This window comes from Saccopteryx leptura, chromosome X (assembly GCF_036850995.1).
Source record: "Saccopteryx leptura isolate mSacLep1 chromosome X, mSacLep1_pri_phased_curated, whole genome shotgun sequence".
NCBI classification, from domain to species: domain Eukaryota; kingdom Metazoa; phylum Chordata; class Mammalia; order Chiroptera; family Emballonuridae; genus Saccopteryx; species Saccopteryx leptura.
In genome coordinates this window covers 1,242,274-1,255,086 of record NC_089516.1, presented here as the reverse complement: position 1 = coordinate 1,255,086, position 12,813 = coordinate 1,242,274, and the positions used below count along the sequence as shown (strand labels likewise).

General features: G+C 59.5%; 1 protein-coding gene and 1 non-coding gene across 2 annotated transcripts in view; both read left to right on the top strand.

Moving 5' to 3' along the window:
* Positions 1 to 2,842: 2,842 nt before the first annotated feature.
* The window catches only part of PRKX (protein kinase cAMP-dependent X-linked catalytic subunit), an 81,277-nt gene continuing 71,306 nt past the window's right edge, over positions 2,843 to 12,813 (top strand). The window contains exon 1 of the mRNA XM_066356232.1: positions 2,843 to 3,485. Coding sequence (XP_066212329.1) covers positions 3,320 to 3,485 — 166 coding nt within the window. The 5' untranslated portion in view covers positions 2,843 to 3,319. The remainder of the gene's footprint in view (positions 3,486 to 12,813) is intronic.
* On the top strand, positions 9,109 to 9,184 carry TRNAG-GCC (transfer RNA glycine (anticodon GCC)). Its single transcript has one exon. It is a non-coding gene; the product is annotated as a tRNA-Gly (tRNA).

Genomic DNA, 12,813 nt, shown 5'->3' with positions numbered 1-12,813 from the left:
ACTTGTTCTTTATTTTAAATATTGTATTTGTTCCCATTTTGTTTTTTTACTTTAAAATAAGATATGTGCAGTGTGCATAGGGATTTGTTCATAGTTTTTTTAATAGTCTGGCCCTCCAACGGTCTGAGGGACAGTGAACTGGCCCCCTGTGTAAAAAGTTTGGGGATGCCTGTATTAGAATATACAACACAATAAAATATATATTATAAAACAAACTGTATACTACAGAATGTCTCACATGTAATATAGATCAGTGGTCCCCAACCTTTTTTAGGCCACGGGCCAGTTTAATGTCAGAAAATATTTTCACGGACCGGCCTTAGGGTGGGACGGATAAATGTATCACGTGACCGAGACAAGCGTCAAGAGTGAGTCTTAGATGGATGTAACAGAGGGAATCTGGTCATTTTTAAAAAATAAAACATCGTTCAGACTTAAATATAAATAAAACGAAAATAATGTAAGTTATTTATTCTTTCTCTGCGGACCGGTACCCAATGACCCACGGACCCGTCCCGGTCCGCGGCCCGGGGGTTGGGGACCACTGATAGAGATCATAGCTAATATAACACTATAGGTGAATTGTAACGCCCGCGGAGGCAGGCGAAAATTTCTCTTGCTTCGAATAAAGGTATGATGAAAATTAGAATGCAGAAGAGCATAGATGAGAATCCATCCACTAGAATGTATTAGAATATAATATATCACATACCATTTATAACTTAGACACTCTCTGAAGGTCACTGTTCAGTTATTTTTTCAAATTGTAACTCAGTATCTATACACAGATTTACACATCTGTTTGTACACACACACCTTCATGCACACACACAAATGTATCTATATATATATATATATATATAAATACAGACACGTAGAGTATCTCCGGAGAGAAGCCACCGGCTGCCCCAACAGGCGACAACTTGTATCCCTCTTGAACTCAACAAAGACCTGCCCGGCCCAGGCTGGTTGAGGCCAAAGCTCGCCCTAGTGCGTTCCCCACCCCCCCACGGCGTAAATGTCGCCTCACAAAGGCCAGGAATGTCCCTTCAGATGCCTGGCCCGGGGTGGGGGTGGGGGTGGGGGGGTGTCTTGTCTCTCAAGCACTGTTGTGGGTTCTGAGAAGTTTTCGGGGTCCTGGTAGACGCAAGCTGGTTCGTACAAGCCAGGAGCATTTGTGGGGAGGGAAGTTGGTCAGACTGGGGTTGGGGGGTGTGGGAGACAGGAAGGGGGTCAGAGCCCCTGGGCAGCCCAGAATTTAATTGTGAGATTTCTTGGCTGGGTACAACCAGAAGCGCAGGGCGTATTCCTTAAGTCAGCGTGAAACCTTGGTCTTTAACCCAGCCCTCAGCCACCGGCATCCCAGTCTCAAGGTCCACCCCACGTGCAGAGGTCGCGCGCTCCGCGGGCAGACACGCACGATACCCCCACGCGGTCAGTCAGCCCCGGTGACCCCGGGCCTCCCGGGCGGGCAAGGGTCCGTTGGCCCGCGCGCGCGCGCGCGCACGAGCGCAGGGACGCCTCCTTGTTCTCAGCAGGCGCACCGGCACACGTGGCCCTCTCCCGGGGCGCATTTTTCGCATTCCAGTTCAAGATTTGGCAACCCGAGAGTGCAGAACCGGCGGCGCCACGCCCGGGGAACACGCCACCCACAACGTGCCGATGACGGGTGGGGCGAGGGCTGGCAGCCCCGGGGCGAGAGAACCACACCCAGAGCCGGGACCTGGTTTCCTGGGGCCCCTTCCGTCTTGGCCCTGCCCGGGTTTCTGCAATCCGCTTCCGTGCGAAAGTTCTGGTTTAGACGCACGCACGCGGCCTTGCCTTTCTGAGAAACTGCCCCCGCCCGGCCGCGAGCACCCACGGGCTGTACCGCTGAAAGCCCCTCCAAACAAGGAGGCGGGCACGCGACCCTCGTGCTGCTAAAAGGAGGCGCGCGCACCGGCATCCGGGGCAGCCTCCGGGGCCCGGCTAGGAAGGACCGGCAGCTTCCAGGCCGCGCCAGGCTCGCGGAAGCCCAGCCCGCCGTCTTGTAACCAGATACCCCCAAAGGGAAAAAAGTGCCCTTTGAAAACACCGGTCGTCTCGTTCTATTAGAATTTCAGACACACCCTATTCATCTAAATCTATCTATAAAGATGGGCCGGGAGAAGCACACGCTAGGAGAAAGTCTGTATATTATTATTATTATTATTATTATTATTCTCGCGTGTCTGAAATTCACATGCGTCCGGGAGGGAATCCCACGCGCATCTCCAACCGTCCCCGCTGCGCGTGGGGCCGTGGCTCATCAAGTCGCGCGCGCCGCCTTCGGTTGTTCCCGCTCTAGAATCTGAGTCTCTTTAGTCTTTTTTTTTTTGTTTTTTTTTTAACGGTCCTTTTGAAATATAAATAATTACGGATTTAGAGGAAGGCGTAAAGAAGCGAGCGCCTCGGAAGGTCCCGCGCGCCGCGAGCCCGGCGGCGCAGTCAGCGTGTCGCCGCGCTGGAGTCCCACAGTGAGAGGCTGACCCGGCCCAGCCGCGGCGCGCCGAACGTCCCCTCCGCCCTGAAGCGCACGTTCAGTTTTATTTTTTTTTAAGTTTACTTCGGTTTGAGCCACGCCCTGTGCGTCCCCAAGCCGGCCCCGCCTCCAACTTTCCGGGCTGGGGCGCAGCGATCTCGGCGGCCAGCCCGCGCGGCGCAGCCTCCGAGGGGGAGCGCGGCAGGAACCCCACCCTGGGGCTCCCCGGCGTGCCGAGGGGGGCGTGGGCACCTCCCCAGAGCCGCTCGACGCTGGGTGGCCGGAGCAGCCGCCACGCCCCGAGCCTCGCAGTTCCAGGGCGGGGACTCGGCGGGGGCGGAGCGGGCCGAGCCCGGGCAGGCGGGGAGAACGCGCCGCCCCGCCCAGGCCGCTTCCGCCCGCTTCCCCATTATCCCGCACTCAGCCTGCGCGCGCCGGTGGCGGCGGCGGACTCGGGACACGAGGAATGAACAGGGAGCCGGGCGCGCGCGGCCGGGACCCCGCCTCGCCCCCGCCCACCCGGGCCGCGCCCCCCTCGGAGGCTGCGCCGCCGCCACCGCCGGGCCCGCGGTGCCCGCCCCGCCAGGCCGCCGGCTACTCCCACCGGCTGCTGCTGCTGCTGCTGCTGCTGCAGTGAACGCCGCCCCGCGCCCCGCCATTGTCCCCGCCGCCCCGCCAGTCGCGCCGGGCCCCGGGCCGGGAGGCGGGGAGCGCGCATGGGTGGGCGCCGCTGATGCCGCCGCCTCGCCGCCCTCCGAGGCTCCGTCCCGGGAAGCCCGGCCCCCCTCGCCCCGTGGCCCGGGACTGGAGCGCGTCCTCATGGAAGCGCCCGGGCTGGCCACGCCGGCTCCGGCGGACTCCGACCCTCCGGAGAGCCCAGGAGAGACCCCCGACGGGACCCCCGCGCACTTGCCGGACGCCGAAGCGCCTTCCCCGGAGTCGGCCGCCTACCGCCTGCAGGACTTGGAAACGCTGGCCACCGTGGGTGAGTACGAGGAGCTGAGACCCGGGGCCGCCGGGTCGCTGGGTGCTGCCGGGAACGCAGGCAGGCGTCAGACAAAGGGCCCCGAGTGTCGTCGCCCGGACGCCTCCCGGGGACGTTTCTGCCCGGGCCCCGCCTGCTCCGGCTGGCCGCGTCCTCTGCCCCACACCGACGCCCCGAGAGTTGCAATGAGTAGCTAGTACCCCCTCGGGCTGGCGCTTCCAAAGGCAGCTTCGTTTAAGACCGCCCGCCAGGAAACCGCCGTGGTGTCTTGAGCCCCTCGACGTCACATGGGGGGGATGTCGCGCGTCCTCCCGGGCAGGGACCCCCTGGACAGAGGCGGTTGCCCACCTCTCCTGTGCCCAGTGGCAGGAGACACTCTTGGGGAGCTTGGTCCTAACTGCGACTGGTGGGGGGGGGCGGGGAGCAGGTGTCCGGTGCCGCTCTGGGCTGGGGGCCTTTGGCGATGGATTAGACATTTGCTGGATCCGCGCGCACGCGTGTGCATCTAAAACTTGGCCCTTTTCCACGAAATGCTTCTTTTCTTTTGTCTTCTGCCTTTAAACTCTACCCTCAACCGGGCGGCTGGAAAAGTTCAGTTTCCACTTCTCTGTCGCGGGGATCCCCGTAACGCAACCGGTTTGTGGAGCCCCCCCTGAGGTGCTCAGAAGATCCCAACCCCCACCCCGCTCCCCATGGGGCGCTGAATTCAAGCTTTGCGCACCAGCCACCCTGGGGCTCCCTGGCAACTGTTGCCAAGGGGTTGTGCCAACCTGTTGTTTGGCTAGATGAGCCTGGTGGAAGAGGTAATGAGGGTGATTGTGGGGTGTTTGGGTTCCTTCTAGCCAACCCCCAGCTTGGACAGGGGAAGCAGGGGCAACTGTGGACTCAAGGTCATGAGGTCCTGGCACTTAAGGCTCAGGAGTACCCAAAGCCAGAGCCAGACTGACCCAGAAACCACTGGTGTCCCTGGGTGTTCTCATCTCCTTCAGGGGCCTCTTTGCCCAGGCGTAGTGGCTGTGAGGAAGGGCTCACCAGGGACTGTGATTTGGGAAGGAGGGTGTGGAAGGGACCCTCTGTTTCCCATTCTATCTCTGACTTCATCTCTCTCCCCATATCCATCCATCTACCCACCCACCCACCCATTTAGCCATCCATCTATCCATCCATCCATCCATCCATCCATCCACCCACCCACCCTTCCATTCATCCACCCATCCACCCATCCATCTACCATCTATCCAACCACCTGCCCCTCTAACCACTCGCCCATCCACCCACCATTCCATCCATCCATCCACCCATCCATTATCCATCCACCCACCCACCCTTTCATCCACCCTTCCAACCATCCACACATCCATTCATCCATCCATCCATCCATCATCCATCCATCCATCCATCCATCCTCTATCCATCCATCCACCCATCCATTATCCATCCATCCACCCACCCACCCTTTCATCCACCCTTCCATCCATCCATCCATCCATCCTCCCACCCACCCACCCACCCACACATCTATCCATCCACCCATCATCCACCCATCCATCTATCCATTTACCTACCTATCCAACCACCTGCCCCTCCAACCACTCACCCATCCACCCACCATTCCATCCATCCATCCATCCATCCATCCATCCATCCATCCACCCTTTCATCCATCCTTTCATCCATCCATCTATCCATCCATCCATCATCCACTCACCCATCTGTTTATCTGTCCATCCATCCATCCATCCTCCCACCATCCAACTATATCTATCTATCCCTGTTTCTGCATTCCCCCTCCATCTCTGCCCATCAATCTCTTCCTCCTCCTTGCCCCCCCTCCGTCTCCCTCCCTGTCTCTCCCATCTCTGAAGCTCTGCTGGGCTGGCTGTGACAGGGAAGTCACACGGAAGTGAGACACCGGGATCCATGGAAAGGGAAGTCCTCGTCCTGCGCTGGGCGTTTAGGACGGGGAAGCACTCACACCAGGCTGGGTTCCAGCTGCAGGCACAGTGCGCCCACTCCATCGTGCAACGATGTGAAAGCTGGCTGTCTTTGGGGGTCGGTTAGTTACACAGGAGGTGCAGACGCGGGGAACAAGGCGGACTTTTTGGAGGACCCGCCACCCCTTATGTTTCTTGTGGGCAGGGCGCTCGGGTCTATTGTGAAAGGGGCCAGGAGGGGTGGGCTGCCAACGTGACCTCGTCTGGCGCCCCGTGCCTGGTGCCAAGCGGGCATCAGTGCCCCCCCGTGAGTCATCTCGTTTGTTAAAAATAGAATGTCGCCCACTCTGGGGACCGGTGGGGCGGGGCTGGGGCCGGGGCGTGACCTCTTTCCTCCATTCCTCTTCTGTTCTCTTGATGGAGACGGGATGCTTGCTCACGTGGGATAATCTCCCGTGGGCTCTCCGGGGGGCGTGCCCGGAGACTCTGGCCGCCCTGTGTCGGATGGCAGTGGACAGGCAGGGGGGACGGAGGGACCCAGACCCCGTGTGCGTACGCCCCACCCTCCCTTTCCAACCTTCGGTGACCTTTTCTGCAGCCTTTTGACCTAAACTTCCTCCCGGAATATTGGAGACAGGCTCACCTAGCCGCGCGATTCAGTGGTAGAGCGCCGGCCTGGTGTGTAGAAGTCCCGGGTTCGATTCCCGGCCAGGGCACACAGGAGAAGCTCCCATCTGCTCATCTGCTTCTCCACCCCTCCCTCTCTCCTTCCTCTCTGTCTCTCTCTTCCCCTCCCGCAGCCGAGGCTCCATTGGAGCAAAGATGGCCCGGGAGCTGGGGATGGCTCTGTGGCCTCTGCCCCAGGCGCTAGAGTGGCTCTGGTTGCAACAGAGCGACGCCCCCGGAGGGGCAGAGCATCGCCCCTAGTGGGCGTGCCGGGTGGATCCCGATCGGGCGCATGCGGGAGTCTGTCTGACTGTCTCTCCTGTTCCTAGCTTCAGAAAAAAAATAACAACAACAACAAAAAAGTGTCGCAATCTTTTCCAAGCTGCCCCCGTCGGGTCTCTGAGACGGCGCCTCTTGCAAGGACACCTCATTCCACAAAGCGCGATGAGGTGGACGCACCTGGGAGAGAGGGGGGGGGCAAGGCTGGGCTCCCCCCTTCCCCCCCTCCCCCGCGTCTGGAACCCAGCGCAGGACGACCGACGTCCCTTTCCACGGATCCCGGGTGTCTCCCTTCCGTGGGACTCCGGAGGCGTCTGTGTACAGCTTTCCTTCTGAGCAAACGGCTTATCATCTCCACGGGGCGAAACCAACCCACGCGCAACACAAACAAGCGCACACGGATACCCCCCCGCCCTCCTCGTGAACCTTTCTTCCCCTTCGCCAGAAACTTCTAGAAGGAGTCCAGTGAGAGGGGGTAGATGGAGGGGCAGAACTCAGCTCGTGCTATAGCGCCACTGGCTCTCTGAAGGACAAGTCCTTTTGCCTGTGAGCCGGGCACAACGGGGAGGTGCCCCCCGAACCCCTCCTGGGGGGACAGAATTGCTGACTCACCATCAGCAGAACACAGGTGCGATGATGTGGCATTTCCCTGCGTGCAGTTCTGGGGACAGCAGGACCATCCAGGACAGAGCAGCAGCCCCAGACCCCGGCTGGAAGTGGACGGCTGAGTCCGTCCACAGGGGTGGCCAGCGTGCCCTGGGGTCCAAGGAAGGAGGGTAGGAAGGAAGGTCAGCTCGTGGGGAGAGGGGGGAGGCTCATCTGCCCTCATTCTGGGCTCTGGTTTCTGGGGAACTGTCCGCTGTCTAGAGGGACCCCCTCTCCACACACTCAAAGGAGTTTAGAACAACGCTGGGCTTGGCGTTGGTGAAAAAACTCTCACGGTGGTGCTTTTTAAAATTTTTTATTTATTCATTTTAGAGAGGAGAGGGAGAGACAGAGAGAGACAGAGAGAGAGAAAGAGAGGAGAGACAGAGAGAGAGAAGGGGGGGGGAGGAGCTGGAAGCATCAACTCCTATATGTGCCTTGACCGGGCAAGCCCAGGGTTTCGAACCGGCGACCTCAGCATTTCCAGGTCGACGCTTTATCCACTGCGCCACCACAGGTCAGGCGTTTTTTTTGTTTTTTTTTTTTTAAGTGCAGAGGACACTTTGGGGCACATCTCAGCTGAACTGTGACTTCGTCGATGGAGCAGCAGCTCAGGTTCAGAGCCACACCCACCCCCACCCCACCCCACCCCACCCCACCCCCGCCCCTCAGAGAGAGGAAATGGTTTGCATCCCAGTTTTCCTGCGATTCTGGTCCCTGTCTGCCCGTGTGCGTGGACGGTGGCGCGAATCAAAAAATATACACTCGATACTTTTATTATTATTATTTTGTTATTATTATTATCATGATGATTATTATTTTACTACCACATGTCACGAGATTAGAAATGGTGGTTCGTTAAAACCCAGGAGACCCTCGACGAGCGGTTAATGAGGAACCTTCTCTCTCAAGCGCCCGTGAGCATTTTCCTGCCCACCTGTCGGTCTGGGCTTCCGTCTTCTGCTCTGGGTTCCCTTCCATGGGCCCTTAAGTGGCCCGGGCTGGGAGTGACCCCTGCAGTGGCCCAGCTGAGGGGCCCAGCTGAGCTGAGCTCCCTGGCAGAACCAGGGGAATTGGAACCACAGAACGGCCGTGAGCCCGGGCGTACGTACCCTGCAAGGATGCACCTGTCACTGGTTGAGTTGGAAAGGTCTTCTGCAGGACTCGATGGAGCTGGGGTGCACCCTCCTCCTAGCATGCCCGGACACCTCACCTGGCTCCCCTGGTGTGACCCAGGGTGACGGCCCCCTGTCCCAACGCGGCCGCCAACTTGGGACTCTTCTGTGACAAAATGTCCCATAAACCGGGAGGCTGTGACCCTGTGGGTTCATTTTATTTTATTTTTTACAGTTCCGCAGGCTGGAAGTCAGAGACCACGGTGCCAGCGTAGTCTGGGCGTGGCCGGAGCACTCTCTCTGCCGTGTTGCCCGCGCCTGCCTGCCTACCTGCCTTCTGGCTGGTCCTCACGCGGTGCAGAGCAGAGAAAGGGAACCCCGTGTTCCCCCCGGGGGGGGGCTCCGATAAAGACATTCTTTTATGAGGATTCTGTGATGACCCACCTCCAAATGCCAACCCGCCGGGCCAGGCCGGGGGTCAGGGCTCCGTGCCCCACACACCGCGTTGCGGCCACACTCACGCTCACGCCCTGGCACTGCCTTTGCTTGTCACCTGTTGCTTCGCTTTGGTTCCGAGCTCTTGGCTCTGGGGACAAAGGTGGTGTTGTCCACATTGTCACATCCCGGAACGCCTTGGGGGAAGGAGGGACACCCTTCTCCCCTGTGGGTGAGTGTAGGGAAGACGCTCCCTGGCGCAGCCTGGGTCCTGTATGTGGATGGGGCTGTGACCTCATCGGAAGTGAGCTCAGACCTGCACCTTCCCCCCCCCTCCTGCCCTGGGCGTGTCCCTGCAGAGCTGGGGACCACCAGCCAGCGGGACCACCACCTTCGCCACTGCAGGAAGGAAGGGGCAGAAATACCGCGTGACACACACCCAACCTTCTGCTTCCCCTCCCACTCCCACTCCCGTGGAGATCACGCACGGGGGGCGGGGGGGAGCTTTCAAGCGTCCTTCCTGGGAAAAAACGCAGTTCAGAATTCTCGGCCCTGGCCAGTTGGCTCAGCGGTAGAGCGTTTGCCTGCCGTGCGGGGGACCCGGGTTCGATTCCCGGCCAGGGCACATAGGAGAAGCGCCCATCTGCTTCTCCACCCCTCCCCCCCTCCTTCCTCTCTGTCTCTCTCTTCCCCTCCCGCAGCCGAGGCTCCATTGGAGCAAAGATGGCTCAGGCGCTGGGGATGTCTCCTTGGCCTCTGCCCCGGGCGCTAGAGTGGCTCTGGTCTCAACAGAGCGATGTCTCGGAGGGGCAGAGCATCGCCCCTGGTGGGCGTGCCAGGTGGATCCTGGTCGGGCGCATGCGGGAGTCTGTCTGACTGTCTCTCCCCGTTTCCAGCTTCAGAAAAATACAAAAAAAAAAAAAAAGAAAAGAATTCTCTGTCTACACCTTGCAGTCCCCTTGGGAGCCACGCCCTGGGGCTTTCTCTGTAGTTCCCCCTAATTTTTTTTTTATTTTTTATTTTTGAGACAACCACCACGTCACCATTCCCACTTCCAGTTATAAGCCAGGTTCCTCTTTCTTCAGAGTTTCTTGGGAAGTCTCCGCCCGCCCCGCCGTTTCCCCGCTCAGGCTGTTAAGTGTGAAGTGCAGGCGCCCTTTTTCTGAGGCTGTCCCCAGAGGGGAGAGGGGAGGACAGGGGACCACTCTGTCGGTTCTTTAGCTCAGTGACTTGTGGGGGCAGCCCTGCAGGGACCGCTTCCCCTTGCCTGCCTGTGGTGTCCCCTCCGGGGCGTGGCTGCGATCAGACAGCAGCGTCCCTCCAGGGGCTCTCTGCTAACTGACTGCCTCCCCCACCCCCGTCTCAAACCCTCAAACCCTCTCAGCCACCGAGGAAGCGTGGCCAACGGTGACATTCTCGAGCTTCCGTGGGCAGAGGGGTGACGTCACTGCCGTGGTTCACAAAGCACAGCCTCCTGGAACTCAGTGACTGACGTGCCTGCATTCCTGCATCCACACCTGGGGGCAGGGGGACCCGCTGTCTCCCTGCCCGGGTGGGGCTTCCCAGCTGGGAACTGAAGACACCTGGGTCTTCTTCCTTCCTTCTCCACGGCCCCCCGGCCGGGTCCAGTCCTGTCGCATGGATCGGGCGGCTGGAACCCTGTTTTGGACTAGGCAGGTGTCCCGTTAACTTCCTCGTGGAAAATGGAATTGGAAGATGGAGCCCCTTAAGCAAACAAATCTCTGCTTCTCACCCACGACCCGCTGGGGCCTCTCTCCTGGGCGTGCAGACCGCCTTCTCCTCCCCGGGTCCTCACACGGCCGTCCCTCTGTGTGTGTCTGTGTCTCCTCCCCGGGTCCTCACACGGCCGTCCCTCTGTGTGTGTGTCTGTGTCTCCTCCCCGGGTCCTCACACGACCGCCCCTCTGTGTGTGTCTGTATCTCCTCCCCGGGTCCTCACACGGCCGTCCCTCTATGTGTGTGTGTCTGTGTCTCCTCCCCGGGTCCTCACACGGCCGTCCCTCTGTGTGTGTCTGTGTCTTCTCCCGGGTCCTCACACGGCCGTCCCTCTGTGTGTGTGTCTATGTCTCCTCCCCGGGTCCTCACACGGCCGTCCCTCTGTGTGTGTCTGTGTCTCTTCCCCAGGTCCTCACACGGCCGTCCCTCTGTGTGTGTGTCTATGTCTCCTCCCCGGGTCCTCACACGGCCGTCCCTCTGTGTGTGTCTGTGTCTCTTCCCCAGGTCCTCACACGGCCGTCCCTCTGTGTGTGTGTCTATGTCTCCTCCCCGGGTCCTCACACGGCCGTCCCTCTGCGTGTGTCTGTGTCTCCTCCCCGGGTCCTCACACGGCCGTCCCTCTGCGTGTGTCTGTGTCTCCTCCCCGGGTCCTCACACGGCCGTCCCTCTGTGTGTGTCTGTGTCTCCTCCCCGGGTCCTCACACGGCCGTCCCTCTGTGTGTGTGTGTCTGTGTCTCCTCCACGGGTCCTCACACGGCCGTCCCTCTGCGTGTGTCTGTGTCTCCTCCCCGGGTCCTCACACGGCTGTCCCTCTGTGTGTGTGTCTGTGTCTCCTCCCCAGGTCCTCACACGGCTGTCCCTCTGTGTGTGTCTGTGTCTCCTCCCCGGGTCCTCACACGGCCGTCCCTCTGTGTGTGTGTGTCTGTGTCTCCTCCACGGGTCCTCACACGGCCGTCCCTCTGCGTGTGTCTGTGTCTCCTCCCCGGGTCCTCACACGGCTGTCCCTCTGTGTGTGTGTCTGTGTCTCCTCCCCAGGTCCTCACACGGCTGTCCCTCTGTGTGTGTCTGTGTCTCCTCCCCGGGTCCTCACACGGCCGTCCCTCTGTGTGTGTCTGTGTCTTCTCCCGGGTCCTCACATGGCCGTCCCTCTGCGTGTGTCTGTGTCTCCTCCCCGGGTCCTCACACGGCTGTCCCTCTGTGTGTGTGTCTGTGTCTCCTCCCCAGGTCCTCACACGGCCGTCCCTCTGTGTGTGTCTGTGTCTCCTCCCCGGGTCCTCACACGGCCGTCCCTCTGTGTGTGTCTGTGTCTCCTCCCCGGGTCCTCACACGGCCGTCCCTCTGTGTGTGTCTGTGTCTCCTCCCCGGGTCCTCACACGGCCGTCCCTCTGTGTGTGTCTGTGTCTCCTCCCCGGGTCCTCACACGGCCATCCCTCTGTGTGTGTCTGTGTCCTCACTTCCTCTTCTTATAAGGACCCCGGTCCTGTGGGGTCAGGACCCTCCCTACTGACCTCATTGCACCTAAATCACCGTTTTATAAACCCATTTCGAAATACAGCCCCACCTGAGGTCCTAGAGGTGGGGACCGAAACATGGACATATTTTTTGGATAAAGAAAGGGACACAATTCTTCACACCATGACACCCATGAGCCGTGCAAGTCACCCAGGGGTGCCCCGGTCCCCACAGTTCTGCGTCTCATTGGGTTGCGTTGACTCCTTAGGGTTCCGACCAGGAGGCAGGGACCTCTCATGACCACTGACAGCGGATGAGAGACTGTGGGTGTCGTTGAAGGATCCACTCTGCCTGCTGTCCTCTGAGTCACCCATTGCCCGCGAGCCCTGTTCCTCCCTTCCTGGTCCTTTGTCCCTTAAGAGCAGTGGTCCCCAACCCCCGGGCCGTGGACCGGTACCGGTCCATGGGCCATTTGGTACCCATCCGCAGAGAAAGAATAAATAACTTACATTATTTCCATTTTATTTATATTTAAGTCTGAACGATGTTTTATTTTTTAAAAAACGACCAGATTTCCTCTGTTCCATCCGTCTAAGACTCACTCTTGACGCTTGTCTCGGTCACGTGATACATTGATCCGTCCCACCCTAAAGGCCGGTCCGTGAAAATATTTTCTGACATGAAACCGGTCCGTGGCCCAAAAAAAGTTGGGGACCACTGCTTCAGATGGTGCCTGTGGCAAAAATACCCTCTGTCCCTGCTGGAGGTGATGGGTGTGTAGGTGAGGGGTACGGCCCCTTCCTGGGGGTATCCTGTGTGGGTTCTGGCTCTCAAACGCCTGGTGTTCATGTCACGCGAACCCCCCTTCTCGCTCGATGGCCATGGACAGGCGGCTTTTTGTCACGTCTGGGGGTCATGTCTGGGGCCACGTCTGTGTGACCAGGCGGGAGCACGGCATCCCCCCAATGCCCTGCAAAGTCCCCGCTAGTGTCCACAGTGGGCGGTCAGACATTCCCACCAACCTTCTTCTCCTGAAAAAGGCTCGGTGTAGGCCCTGGCCGGTTGG